This window comes from Aedes aegypti, chromosome 3 (assembly GCF_002204515.2).
Source record: "Aedes aegypti strain LVP_AGWG chromosome 3, AaegL5.0 Primary Assembly, whole genome shotgun sequence".
Classification (NCBI taxonomy): Eukaryota; Metazoa; Arthropoda; class Insecta; order Diptera; family Culicidae; genus Aedes; species Aedes aegypti.
The window spans coordinates 1,114,211-1,138,542 of record NC_035109.1 but is presented as its reverse complement, the minus strand read 5'-3'; the positions used below and the strand labels follow the sequence as shown (position 1 = coordinate 1,138,542).

At 36.6% G+C, this 24,332-nt stretch overlaps 1 protein-coding gene across 6 annotated transcripts in view; it reads right to left on the bottom strand.

The window, feature by feature from the left end:
- Positions 1-259: 259 nt before the first annotated feature.
- LOC5568568 (protein sprint) overlaps positions 260-24,332 on the bottom strand; it is a 64,205-nt gene continuing 40,132 nt past the window's right edge. For 5 of the 6 annotated variants that reach the window (XM_021854990.1, XM_021854993.1, XM_021854995.1 and 2 more), the window contains exons 12-15: positions 1,479-1,924; positions 890-1,261; positions 630-828; positions 260-558 (exon numbers count right to left, since the gene is read on the bottom strand). In XM_021854990.1, coding sequence (XP_021710682.1) covers positions 416-558; positions 630-828; positions 890-1,261; positions 1,479-1,924 — 1,160 coding nt within the window. In that variant the 3' untranslated portion in view covers positions 260-415. Of the gene's footprint in view, positions 559-629; positions 829-889; positions 1,262-1,478; positions 1,925-17,251; positions 18,482-24,332 lie in introns of those variants that run through there. The other variant, XM_021854996.1, reaches the window with a different exon arrangement.

Genomic DNA, 24,332 nt, shown 5'->3' with positions numbered 1-24,332 from the left:
TGTCCACGACCAAAAATTTTGTATGAAAAGACATATAAATTATAAAACGATCAACCCAAAGTAACCCAATCTGCTTTACTTAACGACCATCCATTTGAGACATTTTACGCACAATCAAAGGTTTAAGTATACGCATACGGAGGGGTGCATACAAAACATCACTAACGATAGAGAGTCACAGTCACAGAAAGTCCTTTCCTTACAATAAACCCACACATAAGCGCCCTTCTCGGCTATAAATTTGCGGTTCATACATATATCTAGGGGAGCGCATTCATCGCGTTCGAAACCATCATATATTCTGCGAGCTGCAATAATGTATAAAACCGATTTTCGATTGGTCAAATAAATAAAAAAAAAAACGTCTATGTATATTTGATTTTCACATGCTAGCTTGCTATCGGAACCACTAACGCTATTGATTATCAGTCAAACTCGTTGGCATTACAGTAGGCCATGCAATTTTCGCGTCCACCCGTTTGTAGGCGATCATGCAGTGTTTCCCGCATGCTGCCATCCGCACATCCTGGGGACACTCGTTATCCTGCAGGAGGGTCTCTGTGGGAGACGGAAGAAAAGTTGATTTTCGGCGCATACTGCGATTCATCGAACGATCGAAGCACACGTACCTTCCCCGTCGATCAGCTTGAACAGTCCATAGTCTTGGGCATTGGTAATCCTTGCCTTGTGGGCTATGATTCGACACACCTCCTTTGTCGTCGTGTGAGGCCGAATTGGTAAAGTGCGCGTCTGGATCGAACCGTTGTACTCGTCGGGGATTATTACCCTTAGAACGGATGAGCACTCCGGAAGCGTTGACGAGTTCCACTGGAAGAGAAATACAAACGATTATAATTTCATTCAGTCACATTCTAGAGATTAAACCCACCTCTACTGATCCGGAGATTCCTTCGTGATCGTGCAACGAAAAGTTTTTCAACACGTGCACAGCACTGCAAAGCGCGGTCAGATAATATCCTGCCTCGCCGCTCAGCAGCGACGGCTGAATCAGACCCCACATGTACTCGGCTTCGATTTCGGCTCCGATAAACCCACAATGAGCCACCACTAGCACTAATACTGGTAAAAAGTCGTCCGCACTGAGCTGCTGGCCGTTGCAGCAGAATGTGGCTTCGAAAATGGTCGATACGGCCGTCAGCAGAAGATCTAGCTTCTCCAGGGGCAGTTCCGTCTCCTGAAGGCGTACAAAGAGGGCCGATATTTGCCGGAGAGCACTTGGGCTCGGTGGAGTCACGGTGTTCTAAGAGGAAACGGGAAAACAAATCGGAAGTTTAGATTCATCAGTCTAAGCCTATTGAAGCGTCGCAATGTTAATCACATGAAGCCAATTATGTAAATTGAAATGACCCAGATTACAGATAACCATACTGATTCCATTCCATTTCAGTCTTACGCAATTGTTCAAACATGTGGCATCATAAGCGTGTTGACTATAGGAAGACATTTTGTTGGTTTACCTTGATCCCGAACACTGATGGTCCCCGCCCGCAGGCCTGTTTGACCTTCTCCACCAGCAGTTGAATGTCTCCGGACTGCGTGTAGTAATCGACAAACAGCCCATAGAGATGCTCCCTCAGTGGCAAAATCACCAGCCGATGCATCACTTCCTCCAGAATCGAGTCCAGATTGAGGAATTCGTCCGATTTGAGCTGAGATCGCGCCTTCTGCACCTCGTTGGCAAACTCTCCCTCGCCGTGTTTGACCAGGTAGTTCTTCATGCCGCTCATGAACTGTCGCATGTTACGCATCACGACCTGCGGGGCGGCTTTCGACTCTTTGGTGCATGATATGAAGTTGGATATATTCCGCGAGAAGGTCGATTCGGTGTCGTCGGCCAACGACAAGGCGTACGTTCCGATCGATTCGCCCGGACCGTTGAATACAGTCTTGTTACGTGGATGGCCTGGAAGAAGAGATCAAGAACAGGGTAATCCATTAAGATATGTGATCATACAAAAATAAGCTCAGTTTCGGCTATGGCACAAAGACACAAAACTTGCTCGTGGCGGTATTTTGCGAGAGTTTCACCGTCATTATCACCGCTTTGTTTGGCTTTTGATGGTTGATGGTTCATTGTAGAGTGATGGGTTGTAAATTATGGCTGCTAAGCGCTAAGCAGTTTGCAAACGAGTGGTTAAGGTGTGACCAGCACGGTTCCGGGATAAACGCATGAAGCTGCCGTCAACGTGTTCAGGCTTAGAAGCAGTGTGTGTTTGTCTGGAGATACTAAATTTAGCCTGGACCAATATATTATTCTTCAATACGTTCAAGGTTGAACGTTCGTCCACAAAGGTCCACAATACTGAATGTAGGTACCATTAGTAGGCGAGCACCACTGAGCATGCTAAAGATGCTATTTTTAATAAGGTCGTATAAAGGTTTACGTGTTATGAAAATTTCTTTATTTCCTTATTACAATAATTTGCTTATTGAAAAAAGGTTACCGTCATAGGTTACAAAAAGGTTTATTACATGCAGAACACTCTACTAGTGAGTTCGAATAACTAAAATTGTTATTTTTGTTTCCATTCCATACGAAATGTGTATTACCATAAATTACGGTGGATTTTTATAATATTACACTAGATTAGCACTAAATGTCAGTGAAATATTGATGTAAATAAGTTAAAATGGGTGTCCGGCCATTTGGCCGAATGCCGTTTGGCCGAATGCCGTTTGGCCGAATGGGCCGTTTGGCCGAATGGGCCGTTTGGCCGAATGGGCCGTTTGGTCGAATCACGAGAAAAAAATATAAAATTGTTTCAACGCTGGTGAATTTGATTTATAAGTCTGGCCCAATAACTGATCAGCTGCTTAATTTATTGATTTTTATGATGTGGTCGAACATCATGTTTGTCGCTATATAGGTGCTTCAAAAGAATAATTGAAACGGTCCGTTAATTCAGGACGAAGTTGGGAACTCGTGTCAAGACTATAAGCTGATGGATGGTTCGTTTCTGAATTATTAACGGTGTACTAGGGTTCAGAGTGATTTTTATCAGATTTTTATCTTCTTTATACATATGCTATTCTTTAGATTTGTACCGGCATTGGCGTAGGAACAGGGGGGGCCAGGGGGGCCACGCCCCCTCCAGAACCATCCAGCCCCCCCCCCCCCACATAAATTTTGGATGATAATATATATGAAAATTAAAAATAAATAACTAACGTGATTCTATCGTGAAGAACAACCTTTATAATTAATGAATAAATCTTCTTCAGTAGTTATATCCTTTTATTTTGTACATCAATAGTGGGAGAACCTCGCTTGTCGTACACAGCATCAGTGTGGCGGTTCTGAATTCGGTGAATCGCGCAACAACCGAAATATTAACCATCTGGTTGGCGCTTAATTGGTTACCGATAGAACGTTGTATGCGATAAGTGCAATTTTCGACATCTCCATTGCAGAAATTACTGTTATACTAAAATGCGTCAGTATCCTGGAAATTCGTATACAACTCGTATGATGCTCGATAAAATTAATTGAAAAATAAGCAAAATTACTAAAGGAGCTTCTTTGTCAAAAGATATCTGAAATTTTTGGCGTATTCGTTACAGATCAAGGAATTTCAACCAAGCCGAGACTTTTAGAAAAGTCCAACAAAATCAGTCAGGTGGATAAAAAAATCCACCACTAAATTCATTCTTTGATTTCGTATCAATTTTTTAAAATAATTTCTCATGAACAAACTTATTGCTTAAACTCTTGGCTGCGTTTTTCCAATAAAAATTTTATATTCTCAAAAATTTTACTATAATTAAATTTCTCATGGAATATCGAAGAGTGGATTCATAGCTTATGCTGTTATTTCTGTCGGAAATAAGTCAAATAATAATTGTGGTCTGAATAGATCAAACTTTTTCTTTGAAATTCCTCCAAAAATTAATTGATTCTGTCGTTTTATTCCATATGGTTTCACAAAACCATATATTGAAAATTATATCGCGAAGTTTATCAAAAGTCCTTCATAATTGTTTTAAAATACACCACAAATTGCGTCACAAATTGTACTATGTTGCTTTCCTGTAAATTCAACTAACAAAAAATAAATAACCGGATTATAAAGGAATTATATACGAAAAGTATTTTTGGAATGTCTTTTGCCTTCGAATCTTCAGAGGAAATTTATTGGAAAACCCCAGGCATACTTTTGTTTCCAAAATAAGCATAACGGTAAAGGAATATGCTGACCAACATTTAGGAAAATATCTGGAACCGTTCAAGCTGAACACTTGATCGATTAGTCATTTGTTGGTGATGACCAATCGATCAAGTTTGCATCACATAGCATTGTCTAGTTCTCTAGATTTCTGCTCTTGAAAACTTGAGCTATGGCTTCACTTTAAGAAATTTATAAAGAAATTTGTAAGGATCCTCCCTAAAACATGTCTTTACAAAAAGTTTTATCAATTGTGCCAATAATATTTTTTTCTGGAATTGAATTCATATGCAATTTTTATACGGAATTCCAAGAGGCTTTCCGGCAGAATTCTGGGGAATCCAGAAATCGAAGAAAAAATCCTGCTAGATTTCAAGGAAAATTTTTCAAAAAGATTCTGATGAAGCCTTTTTTTCTACTCATTAGAGAGGTTTATCTATCTCGTATGTATCCATTTCTAGAAGGAAGAATATAAAAAATCACTTATCTTTAATTGTTCCGCTATCCATCTGCTGTTTCTACCTGCTTCGAAATTTTGTCGTTACACTTCCCTCCACATGACGCTTTCTTGAACAACTTCGACCAACAAATTTTTTTTATACTCTAAAAAGCAACATTTTAAAGAATCTAAAGAAAAAAATTAAGAAATTTTAAAAAATTACAGATGGTTACCGATTTCTGAAAGTACATCAGGAATTCCTCAACAAATTATCAAAGTACATAATACAAAAAAATCCTCCAATATATATATAAGGTAAAATCTTACATTACGAATTTTACCATAAGACATCTTTGACAGTATACTAGCGTTAAACTTCTGCAGTTGTACCACAATAGTTAGTTCCTCCAAAAAAGTTTGTTCGGAATTTCTGCAAGTATGAAGAAACGGTTATTACATCAATGTGTTCGCCATAATATCATGAAATAGGTACAAATACTTTCAGTAAAAATTCCATCCTTTTTAACGTTAATTGGTTTGGATTCAAAAATGACTGGTAAATATAAACAAAAAAATGTAGAAAATCTCATAAAAACCAATTAAGCTTTTCTGTGAAGTACACCGTTAAGAATTTCGTTAAAAAGATTTAGAAATTCTACGTTGAACCTTGAATTTTCCGACAGTAATTGTGTGTTTTTTTTCCAGATTTAATTTAAGCTGAAATTATCAATTAAAAAATGGCTTTCCAAATCGAATATTGAAAGTGATTCCTAGAGTAATTAGTGAAGAAATCCCTATTGAAATTAGGTATTGTTGGAGTAGTTTTTAAACTAAATATGGGGAGTGGATAGATTCCTTGATATTATTTCTGGAAGAATCCCTGGAAGAAAATATGGAGTGATTTGTGAAACCTGAGAGAATACTTGATGGAATTACTAAAAATATTTTTCGAGAAGTTCTAGAATGAATTTGCAAAATTCTTTAGTAAATGTGTTGAAAACTGTCTTCTAAAAATCCTCAGAGGATTCGTTAATGCAGTTTAAAGTAGCAAAATCTCTAGAAAATACTTGGATGGATCTCTGGTGATTTTTTTGGGAGAATCGTAGGCGACATTCCAAGAGAAACAATAATATAATTCAGTGACATAATCTCTATACAAATCACTCGTTTTTTTTTCGCGGAAGAATTTATGATAGAATACGTACATGTCACTAGAAACCTGATATGTATGTTTTAATATTGAAAATTTTTCTTAGTCATTTTTGAAGAAATTTTCGAAAGAAAATTTAGAAGGAATGCGAGAAGTATGAATTGATTTTTTAATTAATTTAATTAAATTTAACACTTAGATAATTTTTCCGTGAAAAAATGCAGATAGTTCTATGGAGAACTTCTCTGAGATATCTCGAAAAATATTATCCCAGTTGATTCTTATTTTATTGTTTAAGAAATTCTCGTATAATATCAGGAGGAATCCTTAGAGTAACCTGGATAAATCAATCCTGGATATTTTTTGCTATGATTTTTTCAAGCAAACCTTGAAGAATTTCTAAGAGATTTGCTGGAAAATTTGTTTCAGGAATATGAAGAGGGACTTAAGGAAGAATCTCAAAGACATAGTTGGAAAAACTGTTGGTGAAGAGTTCGTGGAAAGAATCCTTACTTGATGATCTTGAATACGGTTTTGATGATTATTTAATCATTAATGAACAACTGAATGATGTTTTAAACTAACAATTAGAATTTATGTGCAATAAGTACGTAGAGGACCTTCATGTAAAAATGATTTAAATTCTGAATTCTACAAGAAATTCTTCTGAGCAATTTGATACAGATGCTTCGAGAAATTTTGTGGTAATATCAGAAAGCATAAAGAAACTTCAGGAAAAAAATCTGTCCAATAATAAATATTAATCCCAGAAATGATTTCCAGTGGGAATCCCAGAAATAACTCAGTGAAAACAGGTAGGGAATTTCGCTAATTGTTGAACGGTACCCAAATGTTGAACGATCTGTACAAACCATGTTGAAACAGGAAATTGAACCATTTTCAAACAGTTTCAATAAATTATACAGATTATTTTGTAAGTTAGCTGTACTATTGGACACAATAAATTTAATTAGCACATCAATTTCTGAAACGCAATATTTATTGAAAATTTTTATCGGTAGGTGGAACGAAAATTTCAATTCTCTTAAAAAATAACTTAAGCTGGGGCTGCTATGAAATAAGCTGTGTGGTAAAACATACTACGTATATTGGGTTAAGCACCTATTCACGATATCAGTAAAAGTCTCCTTTAGTTATTTTCTAAACATCCGTACAATTTACTTGTATCTATAAATTACATAAAATCATTTTCAATTTCACTTTCGTTTCATGTACATTTTCCATTTGTTGAACACTAGCATAACATGAAAGGTTTGGTTTCATCAACAGTATTGCCAGATTTTTTATTTTCGTACCAACCACCTATATTGAAATGGAATGTTGCATTACACAATATAGTATTGTTTTTTGCTTTAAATATCTGTTGAATAATTATTATAAATAATCCTATAATGGTGTATGTTGCAATGGTGAAAAACGCGATTCAGAAAAGTATAATTAATTGCATCCCATTCCAATAGCCATTCTGATTATTTTTTTTCGAATTTTACTATCTTCACTATGGCATCAATGCCATCACCGTTTGTTTGTTTACACCATGATTGAAATTACGCATCGGCAGCCGATTTATCCGGAGTATAACCTCAATCTCACGATTGATGCTGTAATGTCGAAAATAATGTACATTAGGAGAAGCCGCTAAAGTCTATGGAGTGTCGTAGGGGACGATTCACTTCCGTTTCAGCCCAGAGTGGTCAGGGAAAGTGCTTCGCGGGCCTAACCCTGGCCTCACAACCGACGAGGAGCGTAAACTTGCAAGTTGAATGAATGCGGGAGTAAAACGGTCAACATTTAGCGACAATCGTTCAACATTAGGATAAGATGGGTTATGTATGTGTTCAACAATTGGGTATAGAACTATCTTTTTAATATATATATTTTCAATTAAAAATGGACATTACCGTGCTAAAAATGTTACAGAAATAATGTTACACAATCGTCTACGGTGTTGAATGCTTTTTTAGCAAGCTTTCTATCAAAATTTCCATGAAAATCAAATAACAAAAAAAACGTCTATCTTAACCGTTCAACATTTGGCGATTTACCGTAATGGAATTCTTGGAAAATGCATTGAAAAAGTACGGAAACCATTCATGAAGAAATCTTCGATACCTGAAAAAATTATGGAAGAATGACAAAGGGATATTCCTCATGCGTTCTTTAGAAGAATTTTTGAAGGATTTTTTCTACTGGATTAGACAAGAAATGAATATTTTCCGTAGTGAAAATTGAATCATTGTGCAGCGATATGAGACAAAATCACAAACAAATATAATCAATACAAATCTAAGCAAATCACGAAGTTTGTGAAAATCGTGATTACTTCTGTAAACCAAGAGTTTGCCAGGCCCCCCCTAGGCCCCCTCCAAAAAAAAAATCCTTGCTAGAATTTTACCTTCTTTAAATCATCGGCTTTTCTATTGATATTTTAAAAATTTTCATTAAGAGATTTTTCCTTCTTTTTATTATAGGCTGTTCCTTAATAGTTGACTATTTTCCATAGTTTATTGAAATTATAGCTTATAATATGCTCTTGAAAAGTCTAATTTGAAACTTATTTTTGGCACAAGGTTTTGCTTAGGTGAGATGTCTTTCTCCTCCAATATTAACTCTGAATCATTGCTTGCGTATATCAGTAAATCAAAAGACTCGATGAACACTTCAACTACCCTCCATAAGTATGGAATCGTTGCAATACAAAGTATTGCAGCACTTTTAAGTTTAGCATCACCCAAAATCCAGTGATAAAAGTATCTTCGACTGAAAAACAAAATTGCAGGGACTGAAAGACCGATTGTTAAAGATGAACTCAAAAATATATTGATCTAGCCCCTCAGAATCACGAGATAATATTCATTTTAGGAGATGCTAAACTTTTCAAGGTGCTGCAATAGGGGATTTTTTTTTTATTTCCGTACGGGTTTGGGACGAAAGGTCTCAGATTTTCATGAAACTTTTTCCACAGGCAGGGCTCATCAATATATGAATAAAACAAAATTGAGAAAAATTCAGGGTCGCCTATTTTCCCGGAAAACTCAGTTGGATTTTTTTTGTTTTCCCCTGACACTACTTACTTTGAAAAATCATAACTCAAGAACGAAGCATTGTAGAAACAAAGTTTTTTATGAAAATGAAAGCAAATTTTCTACGGAAATAAAAAAAAAATACTAACTGTAAAAAGTTTTCCACAAAATTTTCCACCGTTGAGAAAATTCGTAAAGAAGAGCCGGAAAAACTATGCTCCAACTTTTCAAAAAACTATGCTCCAAAATTTTCAAAAAAATATTTTTGAGAAGATAATTTCATGAGCTTTAATCGCTGAAATTTTTGAAATGTACTTTTTTTCGTTTTTGAGTTATGGCCAATTTTGTAAAAAATGTGCAAATGTGCCATTTTGAGCCTTTTCTTTGAAAAATCATAACTCAAGAAAGAAGCATTGTAGAAATAAGGTTTTTTTTTCATGAAAATGAACGCAAATTTTCTCAGGAATAAAAAAAAATATAACTGGAAACAGTTTTCCACAAAATTTTCCACCGTTGAGAAAATTCGTAAAGAAAAGCCGGAAAAACTATGCTCCAACTCGTGGAAAATTTTCAAAAAAATATTTTTGAGAAGATAATTTCATAAGCTTTAATCGCTAAAACTTTTGAAATGTATTTCGCTTTTGAGTTATGGCCAATTTTGTACATTTGCACATGTGCCATTTTGAGCCTTTTCTTTGAAAAATCATAACTCAAGAAATAAGCATCGTAGAAACAAAGTTTTTTTTATGAAAATGAAAGCAAATTTTCTCAGTAATAACATCCTGCCTCTATACGATGCCACTCCAAGGGAAATATGAGACATATCGCGTGAAAGAATACCTAAGATTTATAAAAGAAATGCGCTATTTCGCAAACTGTATAGCTAGCTGGCGTACCGAAAGAACCGAAAGAACCACCCTTTAGTTTTAGCATATACTATCGATCAGTGACATAAAATTGGAATTCTAAAAATGGGGGCCTGGTTTCAGCGAGGATTGTTCTCCTAAAGAAAATAAATCCTTTTTATTAATCCTTCCAATTAATCCTTTTCAAATTTTATCCTGATGGCGGAAAACTTATTTCAGATTCTTATTTCATTCCTATCATTCTATGTATCATTAATGGGTAACTTGTTCTATTATAATAGTTTTACTAGTCAGGACATCTTAGTTCAGACAAGAAGAATGAAGGGTGTGGGCCGTTTGGCATTAAGCCTTTGAGCATAAAGTCATTTGCATAACGCCGTTTGGTATAACAGTCATAAACAAATATTTTAAAAGAAAGGATATAATTCTAGTTATGCCAAATGGCCATTATGTCAAATTGCCGTTATGCCAAATGTGGCCGTTATTGCAAACGGCACTATGCCAAATGACCCACACCGATTATAAACAAGAATTCAAGTTACGACCCCCTTTATCTATTAATTAAATATCGTAACTGCCAAATGAGATACACATGGACGCATCTAGATCTATTTATCGTCAATCAATAACTGTAGAAATGGTGCTGTGTCACTTTGATGTTCCATCCTCAACATACGGTACAGCCTACAGTAAACAGTTCAACGGTTCCAGTTTGTTTTCAAAACGTTCATTCGGCTGTAATCAAGTGCCTCAAATTGAAAGCAGAGCATGGAAAGTGATTGGGTATTGTGATTCACATATTCACACGCGTTCTTATATAAAGAGTAGCAATGGACACTATCTCCTTCTCGTTCCTTCGAACTTTACAACTTCCTCTCCTCATGAAAATTTAGAGTTTAATAACGTATTTGTATTAAATTAGAACTGATGGCCTATTATTCGGCAAGACTAAGATATAAGACGCGTATTCTAATCCCGCCGCTCGAAGATATTTTTTGTTATGGAATGTTTTTCGAAGAAATGATTAACCTTCATCCAGCCAACATACTTTTGCATGCTGAAAAACACACTAAAACCTGCATAGCTTTTTTGTTTCTTGATGGATTTTACTGAAATTTTCAGAAGTTTCCAAAAAACTCTTCTAGTTTAAAGTCTGAAAGTTTCGAAAATATGGTCCAAGTGGTTCCGGAGTTATTCCGGATTGTCTTGGGGTACCAAAATTGGCCACATTATCCCTTTAAGGATATCTCAGGATCCTGCTGAGCTAGACGGTTGGTGTTTTCGGCAAAGTTGTTCAGTGGAACGTGGGCTATCTGGCAGTGTAAAATCTGTTTGGGAATTCGTCTGCTAGGTGGCGCTAGTCACATTTTTTCTTTAAGTTTCTATAACTCAAGATCCTAATCAGCTAGAAGGTTGGTGTTTTCAGCAAAATTGTTCAACGGATTGGGGGCTATCTGGCAGTGGAAAATCTGTTTGGGAGTTCCTTTTTAACCTTGATCAACTAAATTTTAAAACTAGGATAGTTTAGTTCGGCAAGGCTTTACTAACCTTTTTTTGGAATCATTATAATTTGAGCACCAGAAATGAATATTAATATTCTAAAGCATCCTGTGAATATCATTTTATTCTGGCATTTTCTTTTCTATGTTTATTGGAGCACTGTGCAGATTTTGAGTTTTGAAATTCGTAGCAATTAGATTATCCATAAATGAATGATATGCTAAATCAAAATTTTTCAACTCCATGAGAGAAGAAACGAAAACAACCTTATTCACTTATCATTGGAAATAGTTTTGCTAAGAATATTAATGCACTTAACTGTATACGTGTATATTTCTTTTGGGGTGAAACAAAGATAATTCTCCCTTATATTTGAAGTTATACCGATCATAATAAGCATAATACTCGATGAGCGTAATACATATACATAATAAAGGATAATAGTTATTTAAAACTAACTGTCTCAGCTGAATATCCATCATCTATAAATCCCTTCTAAAAATCAAACAATTTGTAAGCATTTAAATAGAACTAACGCCAACGAATACATGTCACGTACTACATACGAAATATCCAGTTAACTAGTAAAGAAAAAATGCCTAGAATTGGCTAGAATGGGATTGGAAACACAGCTCCGTAACACTTTTGAATATGCCCTCACGACTTACGCTAAAGCATGCTGCTAGCGCTACATCCACAAAGCTGCATATATTTCGAGATGCTTTCGCGTGAGAGATATCACCAATACTATTACCATCCACTTGATCCGGCTATGATGGTTGTGTGAGTATGATCATCGCAGAAGGATGTTTACTTTCCACCTGTGATAATCGCAGTCAACGACGAAATTTTATAACGGAAGTTGTATCGATAAGTTTTGAAAATGGTTAACTCAGAATCTGATTCGGAGCCGGAAAACAACGATGAGCAGTACAATTCGGATCAGGAGAATTCCGTGGATTACGAAATCGAAGTTGAAAGTGACGAAGGCGATCCATTCTCCGAAGAAAGTGATGATTATTCAGAAATTACGTACGAAAACAAATCAAAAACTTTTCAGTGGAAAAGTTTACCGCAAAAAATCAAGCAGACAAACGTTCAACAGAATCCGCCATCGAAAGGATTCCAGGTGGACCTCTCCATGATTAAATCCCCAAAATCTGCGTTCTTGCACTACATGGACAAGTTTTTACTTGAAAAAATTTGCCGTTTTACTAACGCGGAAGCGCATCATGCAAAAGACGACAGTTTTGAGAATCTAACGCCAACTTCCCTTCTGGCATGGCTGGCTATTTTGATAAACGCAGGCAGAGCCAAAGCCAAAGGGATCAATGTTGAAGAGTTGTGGTCTGCCGATCCTGTCTACGGTACAATGTTTTATCGTGCTGTAATGTCCAGGAACCAGTACCAAAGCATTTTTAGGTATACATATTTTACTATTTATAAATTAAAATTTGGGATTTTTATTAATTTATATAACAATTTAGATACATTCGGTTCGACGATTCCGTAACCAGGCGTACGCAACAGCCTGATTCGGAAAAGAAAGATGCCCGGAGAAAATTGGAAATGATCAGTTTGGTAGTGGATAGACTCAAAAAGAACTTTTGTGAAAAGTACAAGCCTGGGCTCTATCTTACCATTGACGAACGAATGGTGAGCTACAGAGGCCGGTGCAGTTTCATCGTGTATGTGAAGGCTAAACCGGATTCATATGGGATCAAAATATGGGCCGTTTCAGATGCTGACACCTCATATCTTCTATTGTTCGATATTTATTCCGGTAAGTCAAACATTCTATAAAGTATTATGTATTTTTGTATCAGTGAAAAAAGCACATTTTAGTATGTAAAGTTTTAACGAGTGCGAGACCGGAGGTAGTAATTTAAAAGATATGTATCTTACGCTACTGGACAATAAACAAAAAAACAAACAAACAAACAAACATTTTAATTGTTAAAACATCATTTTCATAATTTAAATTTTGATTCTTCAAAATTTGTTCAAGTTTGTATCACATGGTAGCGGAACGTTTTCTGAACACAACAGGTTTTTTTTCAGATTTTTCTCGCATTTTAATCGTGAAAAATCAATAAAAAGCGCAAAAATAAAATTCCGCTAGTTGAAAGACGGATAACAGAATGACAGCTCCCGTTTTAACAAAGAGTTGAATGGTTTCAGTTTATCTTGCACAGTTTTTCTTTTTGCAAATTGTTAAGTATACGGAGATGGCATTCAATTAAGTTTTGGGTTGTTTCAACGCAATTCCGTAGTTCCCCTTATAAATTTTCCATATAACATAAAGTATTCCTCGATTTTTTTTTTCTTTTGATTTTTTTTTTATCTTGGAAAAGAAAATAGGTGATAAAAAAACACAATGTTTTGCAAGGACTTCTAAAGCCAGGAAAGGATTTGTACCAAAAATTACAAAAATAAAAACAATGTCTCTTGTGGTTAGGTTTATTGTATTTAGGATCGCCTTTTAAAATCCTTGATAACAATGGTAACAAATAATTGTTCGATAACCAACAATTTTACATATTTGAAATAAATCTTAAATGATCCTTATTTTGAATATGGTTCTTTTAAAACGAATGATGTTTTAATGACATGACGAGTTATTTTTCAACGTTCATAGTAACTAACAGAGATTTTAAATAAAATCAATTTTTTTAAATTGAAAAAGAAAAATGAACTGCTAATTATTCTGAACAATTCCTAAGCAAAAAACTAAGATTTTTTTTAATAAAACATAAACATGGAGGCACACTAAATCCGTTTCAAAAAACAAACTGAGAGATTTCATTTGTTGTGCACAGAAAGAAATATTCATGTAAATTTCAGCGTAAAATCATGCCCACAAAGGGAATGCCAGATTTTTTGAAAATTTACATAACACATCGTGTAATATTACAGCAACATCATGTAAATTTTTTGCGAATTGTCACGTAATTGGTTAGAGCCCATGCTAGTTTACACGATACATAGCGAAAACTTACATGATGCCATTGTAATTTTACACGATGTGACGTGTAATTTTGGGACATATCTGGCATTCCCTTCATTTGCATGATTTTACGCTTAAATTCACATGGATTTTTCTTTCTGTGTGTTTTGTTTTATATACACTGCCATGCAAAAGTTAGGGTTCACCCCTATAAAAAACACACACACACACACGAGTGTCAACTACGCAACGCATTTTCATTACGCAACTGGTATGAGTACCGTAATAAATCATTATACAACTATTCCAAAATACTCGTGAATGCATTCCAGATATGATTTCTAGGGCCCTCCAAAATTTTAGGTAACTCGTTGCAGAACTCGGTTGTTAAAGCACTTGTCGTAATTATACAACTCGCCAAGCTTTGTCGGATAACTATGTATAAATCTTCATTCTGTAACTTTTGTTTCCTTGTTTTATTGCGGGATTTTCAACCTTGTTGAATAAATGTATTTCAAACCTTGTTGAATAAATGTAAGACGCTTGCTGAAATAGTAGTTTCATTGCAGAATGATGAATTTAAAGCACTGAAATCAATCGCGTAATGAATCTGACACAATAATACGATACAGAAAAGAAACCCGTTACCTAACTTAATATTGCAACTCGTTAAAAACTTGGTAGGTATTAATTGAATTCCTTATACCCAAAGGAAAAGCCGGACGAGCAAGAGAAGTTGGATCTACAATGTATGGATTTCATGGTCAACTGATGATTATGTCTTGGATTCCAAAGCTTGGGAAAAATATCTTGATGCTTTCAACCGATCCTGATGCCATTCCAGACTTAAATCAGCTGAAGCAAGCAAAAAAATCAAATGATACAGATCAAGATAAGAAAACAGTAGAACTTGTAAAGAAACGCAAAACAACTTTACATAGCGCAATGAAAGTAAAGGTGAGCTCGACTCAAATACACAAAATAAATAATATCAGTAATAAATACACATGTATAAATATTTTTGCAGGACCGACCAATGAAGCAAACTATTACAAAGCCAAAGGTAATTCTTCTGTACAATCGTTATAAAGGAGGAGTGGACCTAATGGATAAATGTACGAAAACATATTCATGTCAGCGTAAAACTCGTCGATAGCCCTTGGCCGTATTCCTCAATATGGTTGATCTTTGCGTGCACAATTCTTTTCTAATGTTCACGGCAGCCAACCCAGATTGGCAAGCTAACAGTAATAGAAAAAAGCATTTTTTCTAAAGTGGCTAGCTAAGGAATTAGCAGTTGAATATGTCCGACAGAGACAAAGCGTGACAAAGTTGCATAAAAAAGAAAAGGAAGCAATTCATGTTTTTATAGCTGATTTTGAGCAGCAATACGGCGTTCACAGCTACCCAGTTGGTATCTGTTACAATTGCCCACGAAAGAGAAAATTGCTGTGACCACCATAATAAGCAAACTAAAATGTACATCTGTTCCCCATGTAGTTTGTTGCCAAAAGTCAGGATAGAGCATGCTATAAAACGAGGAAGATGTTACACTTGCTGTGAGGGGGGCGCACGCATCAAAGATAAAAAAAACATCAACGTGTTGTCATAACTGTAACAATGTTGTATGTAAGCAGCATCGCACAGAAATTACGCGTAAACTATGTGCAACTTGTTATGTCAGTTTTAAGTTGAACCGTTGAAAACTGATTGAATTTCTGCCACTTGTTATAAATAAATGGAAGGTCAAACCAACTTTGTGCTTTTATTTGCTTTGAAGCATATTTGTTAAACACTCATGGCATCTAGTTCGTCCACAAAAAATGCACATAGTCTGAATCAAAATTATCCCTACCAGGTCTTGAGTGTTTGAACACCAACATTCCGAAAACACCAACATTCTAGCTCATCAAGATCTTGAGTTATAGAAACTTAAAGATAAAATGTTACTAGCGCCACTTAACGGACGAATTCCCAAACAGATTTTTCACTGCCAGATAGCCCACGTTCTACTGAAAAACTTTGCCGAAAACACCAACCTTCTAGCTCCTCAGGATCTTGAGTTATAGAAACTTAAAGAAAAATTGTTACTAGCGCCACCTAGCGGACGAATTCCCAAACAGATTTTACACTGCCAGATAGCCCACGTTCCACTGAACAACTTTGCCGAAAACACCAACCGTCTAGCTCAGCAGGATCCTGAGATATCCTTAAAGGGATAATGTGGCCAATTTTGGTACCCCAAGACAATCCGGAATAACTCCGGAACCACCTGGACCATATTTTCGAAACTTTCAGAATTTAAACTAGAAGAGTTTTTCGGGAACTTCTGAAAATTTCAGTAAAATCCATCAAGAAACAAAAAAGTTATGCAGGTTTTAGTGTGTTTTTCAGCATGCAAAAGTATGTTGGCTGGATGAAGGTTAATTGGCAAAGAAAGTTCTCAATTACTAACTGAGGAAGTGCTCATTGGAACATTAAGCTTTAAAAAATGTTCCAGTTGGGACGTCGTGATTATGAACTCGGCAAGCCCTTTTGGATAAATGTACGGCTCGTATTGTAAAAACCACCAAACTGCACCTGATTGTGTACACTACTGTTTTTATATTAGTCACAAAAATACGAATGCTCCTAAACGTCATTTCTCAGAATTATCACCATACAATTTTTTTGCATCATTCTTAGCTACCATTTGTAGGTTGAACCTCCCAATTTTTCTTACAAAATAAAATTTTGAAACACCCTATAGCATAGCCACCTCTTTGATACTCGTTGTTTGCTCTAAGTTGACTCGAGTCGCTCAAGATGAGGCAAGACATATGGAGAGAAAGACCACGGTGTGACATTAACCTTCTTAGCAATCAAAGCGACAAAGAGTGAAAACTAGCGCAAGGTTACTGCAAAACATCACCACAATTCACAACCGACAATCCATTATTGAATTATTGATGGTAACCATTCAAACTAATGACTCATCGTTCATTGCAAAACACAAATAAGTTACATTAATTGCGCAACTGCCCGAACGCCGTAGCAAATTATATCACATTTCCTATTGCCGCAGCATCATTTAGCAATTTCAAATTCAGCCTCCCATTCTCCCACATTCATCGCGACTCACCTCTCGCCATGCACCTTAGGCAAATCATAATTTTCCTAACCAGCTGTTTCCACGTCGAGTGGAATCGTGTTGCCTCGCTGACCTCGTCCGCGTATTCCAGTTTTTGGAAAATTTTCTGATACTTTTTCTTCTGGTAGATTCCTTCGCCGCGCAGCTCCTCGATATGACCCACGTCAATGATGATGTTTCCGGCATCGTTCAATCCGAAATGTGCCTGCACATTGGCACTGTCCTCTCGGGTCATATTGCAAGCCGCTCGCACGGTTGTCGTCGCCTTTGGAAGGGTCATTGGCTCGGTTGCGTTACTCTGATGCAACGGTCCCATCAACGATCGGTTCAGGGCATCCAAAACATCCAGGTGAACACGCTGGATGGCTATGCCAGTGCGCTTCGTTTCCTTGGCCGATTGCTTTTGCTTCGATGGTGGCTGAACCTGATCCAAGGTCATTCCATACTCGACTTTGGTTCCTAGTTGGAGTAGGAATTCGAGGGGTCTCGGATGTGGATCTACCGAGATGGTAACGTCCTGTTCGTTCACAAACACGTATTCGCTTAGATCCAGATCGTCCTCGACCGGGTCGTCATTGATAATACCGAACGAGGTCGCGTTATAGTTTCGATGCTCTAGTGAGGATGCAATGAGGGTTGACTTCAGCCCATATTCGACACCACATCTCACGTCACTGCCGGCAACGCTATCAACAACTGTGCCAAGCCTTGTTGCAATTGTTCTGTTATCTTTCTCCGCCTTGTTACAGGCGACGCAACCGCCAACGTCAAATAGCCACAGGGCATCTTTCCTTTTATCAGCTTGGTGTTTGCATTTTCGATTACCGTTAGTTGCAGCATCACTAAATCGCGAGTTGCACGGTAGATTGTTTGGAATGGGATTTACTCGAGCATATCCACTAGCACCACGCTCTCGCTCAGTGCCAGTGTCCGCTGGTATTGGATCCGTCTTATTCTGGCTCGCGGACCTTCCGAGCGACAACTTTTTGAACCACTTCATGACTTATAGAGAGACGATTTTTTCCAGATTGCACAAATCGACGGAATCGGAAGTTTCTCATCAGAACAACGCCTGGATTCGTTGCAGTGAAATAGGTATTGGCACCAACTCACCAACGCGATCGATTATGTGCAAGGGTTTCTAGTTCACCACCATATTCTATAGAACGTGCAGCCAGATGCGACTCAACTCAAAGACTAATCGATCATCTATTGGAAACGCATCCAGCAAAACTATAGCCGCAACAAATAGAGCAATACACTCTATTTTCTAACTAACCAATACATACCAAAGTAGGCGTTGAAAGCCCTCTCTGAAAAATGTTCTCAGGTAAACTAACAAAGTAGACTATGCTGCAGTATTGGTGCCGTATTGTCAACAAGGCTCGATACTGGATTGTTTCGGAACTGTGCTCAACTCGCACAAACTGGATTGTACAATCAATGATCAAACAAACAGAGCACGCACTTATCGATCTATGATCGACTGTTCTACCCGTGACAAACAATGGGAAATGCGTCGCGGAGAATTCTTGGAACGCCACCAACGTTGGCCCGGAAGAAAGAAGGTGCTGACCTTGGACGGATTTTGGTGCATGTTTACCTACAAACGATCGTTTGTTCGTTTCATTCAGCTCCTCGTGTTTGGCGCCGAACTGCAGCAATAGTAATCTCTACTTTCATCATCTCCTTCTTCTGTTGATCATCCCAAAGTTTATGACAACATACCATCACCCCACAGTTATGGATCAGATAGATCCAACCTATTACCTTCATTGAACATACAATTGTGACATAATAGCACGAACGGTATCGTTTCAAATTGTAATTTCCATTAATCAACTATATGTTTTCTGTACTATTTACCCAAGATTTCATATCCAAACTAGAAAAAATAGTTTGTCCAATTTACGAAGTATACCGTAACTACGCTAACGAATTTCAACTCATTTCAACGTAATTGAGACTTGTATTGATTTCACTATACATTATATGCTTTTCAACGAGCCCCTAGTTCATATTATGTATCACTAGTTAGAACTGCTAATAATCAGTATCTGGCACAAAGAATCAAGAAATATGGTGTGCAAAATTGAAATCATATTGAATCTAAACGAACAAGCCATTTTTACGTCATAAAATTTGATTTTTATCATCTGTGACATTTCTTACAGAAAACGACGACACTTTGATAGCACCGTAATACCAACTCAACATTAGTCAAAACCACCATTTTTTTTGCGGTCGTACGTTATGCTTAGCATAACAAAAAAAAAGAAGACAAATAATATGACTTGGCAAAGTTCTCCGTCGTTATCCGATTTTGAACGACATAGTAATCCATAACTGTTTGTGATCCGTAATTGCGCCGGCATAGTATGTGACACGCGTGCAGTACGCAAGAAATTATTCTACGTTTCAATATGAATCCAGGTACAAAGGTCATCACTGGTAGTCAGGTAAAAACTAGGTCCAAAAAATGCACCGCATGATAAGCGGATTTTTATGGTGACAATAACAAATGGGCTAGAGCGTATTGTTTCAATCCTTTTAGATGATCACGCAAAATGCGCTTCAAATATTGTACCAATCAAAGTAGGCACAGTCAATAAAACAAACTAGTGGCACGCGCGAAAGAGTTCCGTCTGGCGCTTCAGAAAGCATGTGCAAACAAATATACGCGGAAAATAGGCATCAGAAAGTGACGACGACGACGGAGCGAATAAGCGCGTTATCAATGCCTACTGCAACAAATTGCTAAATGCATCCTGGATGCTCATTTGAATGGAATGTAGAACGAATGGTGCTGTAAATAATGCTGTTAGAAGAGCTTGCAGATTTTGCAAAACTGAAATATTCCGTACGAATATTTACAGTGGAAACTTTGTCTAGCTGAACTTTGATAAAAGCAAGTCATACCTAATGTCATGAATAGAAATCCGATTGGAATTGTCATTCCAATTGCACAAAATGCATTTCGCAATGTTGTTCTTACAACTCTTACAGCCAATCGGGAGGTCAATGGAATTTTTCCTAAAATCAGGTACGATTTTGTTCGAGATCGGAAACTTTTTTCGCAAACGCAGGGGTATGTGTGCCAAATAAACCTTTGAAGTTTTGTTATGTATGCTGTTGGAAAAATATAAAATCGTGGAATATTCCCAAAGTGGAAAATGTTTAGATACCTGATAAAATAGGCCAAAATTGGAAGACTAGTAAATTGACACAGACATGTTATTTGATTTTATTTTTTTGCTTTAAGTAAACATATAATTTCCAGCTTAAAGTTCATAATTCTCTTATAAATTGTTATGCCATTGTTTCATTACTACTCATTTGTAGAACTTTTTATTATTTTGGTCATAGTAAGTCCATGCTCATTTTTAGATTCAAACTCATGAAAAGCATATGGAAGGCATCACAACCTTTCGATACACTTACGCAAAGAAAAAAAATGCGATGAAAGTTGTGGAAAATAGTGGATGGGCTTCAAAACAAATGTTCAACAGATACAGTTATGCCTTTTTCAGCTCAGTCGAGTCTAGTACACGACACTGAATCGATCGGTCACCTGCTAGGTTTTCAGCCTCAATGGTTGCTGGTCCTCCAGATTTGTGCTCTTGAAAATTTGAGGTTTGGCTTCGATTTATCTTCACCTTAAATGGTATAATACTAAATACGTTTTTTTCATCTACTTATAGGTATTCCACTAAACAGCTCGAAGATTTATTATCCTTTTAGCTATTTGCCTTATTGAGGCGATTCAAATGCCTAATTTCGTAACGAACTGCCACAAAACTTGCTGAAGGATCTACTTCAAAAACTCCTTAAGAAATTCTGAGCCTCATTGAATGGTTTGCAAGAAATATAGTACAAATGTTTAGCTGATTGTTTCAGAAATTACCGATAGAATTGATAGACCGACAAGAAAGAGGTTTCGAATCCATCCCTGATAAAAGCTCTTAAATTGAACCCCCAAAATATTTTCTGAAAATGTTTATTAATTTTATAGGTATTTTTACAACAGAATTGTAGGATATATTATGATAAGTTATTACAGAAATTACTGGCATATATTTCGAAGTTACTGTAATATTGTAGCAATAATTACTTCCTATTTGCAGAACCATTGAAAGTTAAGATTGAATTTGGTATGAAGTATTAATGAATTTTTTGATGAAATTCCTAGCTGGTAGTGGCGCTGCGAATATCTTAAGAGCTTTCCTTTTTTTCGAAACGAAAGGAATGGGGGGCTCCCAACGCAAAGTAACAAGTAAGCATTACGTTGTAAGTGACATTTTATATGACATAGCACATTGCACATTAGTCCCAAAGCCATATCTAGGCAGTGGCGTAGCTAGGGTTTTTGGGGCCCGGTGCGGAGTTCGATTTAGGGGCCCTCAAAATTAAGGTGAACGTCGTCTAAATGTTAGATGCTTTTGTAGAATTATGACTAAAGTGATGGGACTTATGTTGATATATTGATATGATGTTGTAATAGTTTGATTGCAAACGTGTAAATTAATGAGCCTATAGGCTATAGGATACCAGCTTTTTACGCTTGGCTGCCATAAAATTTTGAATCACCCCTATTTGACTTATGCTGCGTACACCATAATTTATTATGGCAGCATCGCAGCAAGCTGGGCCTGACTGGAAAATTTACGAAAACATAGAAAATGTCAACTTATTTTAGCGTTCGATAGTTTGTTCAATTTGTATTTAATTTATCGAATGATTTCTAACAAAATAATCTTTATTTCAGCGGAATCAAGGTTTCGGAACAGCTCAGCTATATTTAAGGGAAATGACATGAGTTCCAAATGGATGTTCAAAGCTTCGGCCGTCTGAAGTGGTACACATTTAGACCTCTACTGGTGATCTAAATCGTGACCTTAGGCTCTAAGGATTACGTCTGACGAAAACTATAATAACTAAAGTATACTTTTCACTTTTGTTGGGTGCTCGATAAGATAGACGTGTCCAATAATGTATATTGGAATTTCTCTGCTACGTTTTTGGGCGTAATCGTAGTTTTTCACCGTAAGTTATAAGACAAACACTATATTTGTTAGTAATCAGATATCATACGTATTCTAGGGAATAAAACTTTCTCTAAAGCAAAGCAAATGAGTTTGTTCTTATAGCTCGACGCTGGGAGGGAGGCACCGATACTACACACGAAATATAAGACAACGTTATTTTGAACTGCAAGATAACTCCAGTATGCCAACAACAATCAAGGCAGGCTTCGAGAAAATCGGTAGTTTCTTTTTATTGTGCACCTTCGATCTTTCCTGACAAATATGAAAAAAAGGGCCACAGTTTTCTACGCACTAAATATTCATTTTCATTGGAAAAGTAGAACGATGCGTTTTTCAATGCTTTATGTTCAATCAGATTAAATGGTGCTCACGTGACATTACTTGCATTATGTGCATGAATTGATTTTTATTCGATTTTTATCACTTTTGAAGAAATACGGAAATGTGTTTTAATCAGTTACTCGCTTTTTTCATGTTAGTCCATTGTTTGAGATCTGGGCTCACAGTGACAGTTCGTGACAGCGGAATCTCGGCTCACTATGACGTACAGAAATTTTGTATTGGTTTCTCCCTCCCAGGCTCGACGTATTTGCTTGCGTATTTCAATGCTGTGAATAAAAGTGCATGGACCACACTGTATGATATTGAGGGACGAATGACCTTCGGGTTAAAGTCCCTCTCAAACAACAACTGTATGATATTCAAAAATTCAACAGACTTTTAACCGACCTAGAGAATTGAACCAAATCCCGCTTGACAATCCAAAACCTTTTACTTTACTAGATGTAGGTACGTGATTTTCATATGAAAGCTACACTACAGTTGACGTGCCGGACTAGATTTTCTTACGCCGGATAGACTTGGTACAAAGTGGCCTTAGTTTCGCTCGTTATTCTAATTTGTACCTTGAATACATCGAGTCATAGACTGACTTCAAATTCCACAACTGAGCTTAAAGAATAGACATGTATTTTTGAAGGCACCTAAAAATGAAAATCATTATTAAAACGAACAAAATGAGAAACCGATCGGTGAAAAAATTTGACATTTGAATCAACAATCCTAGATAACAGCCTACTAAGACACAGCTATAAAATCGGTAGGCAAGATATATCAAATGTTAACAACCCCTCATTGTTTTATAGCGATCGTAAGAAGCTGGATTCACATGACGTCTCAAACCAGCTGATCGGGAAGCACTTTGACAGTTCTTCTATGAAAATGACAGGCCCGTGTTAGCACCGGTCCTCCACCGATGTAAACAAATGCATAGACGGATCTGTCACATGAAAAGGCCTATATTTATTCTATTCTTAATTCTTGTTCAGAAACACATTAGTATAATGAAAATTATCGAGTGGACTTACAGTAAATTTACATGGAAGTGGAAATTATAGCTGGCAAAGTAGCACTAGAAAACAGTGATTCGTTACAGCTTTAATAAGGTAGGGTGCCGAGCACTTCCATGACTCATTTTGGCATTGGGATTTTTCTCGGTCGGATTTTCTGAAACTTTTCAATTATAAGCGCTTTAAAACGACGCATATTGTAGCCAAATATGAGCTCTACCGAGCTTTCAAAATAAAAAAAACAAAAACCACTGCCAAAGGGAATCAAAAGTGCCAAGAATTTGATACGGCTCCCTATTCTAAGAAAGTTTGGAAGTTTGGATTTCCTCAATTTTGTGTTTTTGAGTCGGGATTGATTCTTGATGCAAGAAATGCCTTTAAGATCAATAAACTTGCCCAAGGTTTTCTTAAAATAAATCACCAAATGAACTCCAATTATTTCTTAAGGAGTTCATTTTGTGAGTTTCACATACGTAGGATTTTTGCTAAGGGTAACCATAGAAGTTACCTTGGAGATTCCATCATGAATTCCTTGCAAGATTCTTTCAGAATTTTATCAAGAAAATCATAAGTGCTCAAGGAATGTATCCAATGATCATAAAACTTCCATCCAGATTGTCGTTTACATTCATACATCTTTGAGATTTCAACTTTTATTTTTTCCAGGGATTTTATAGA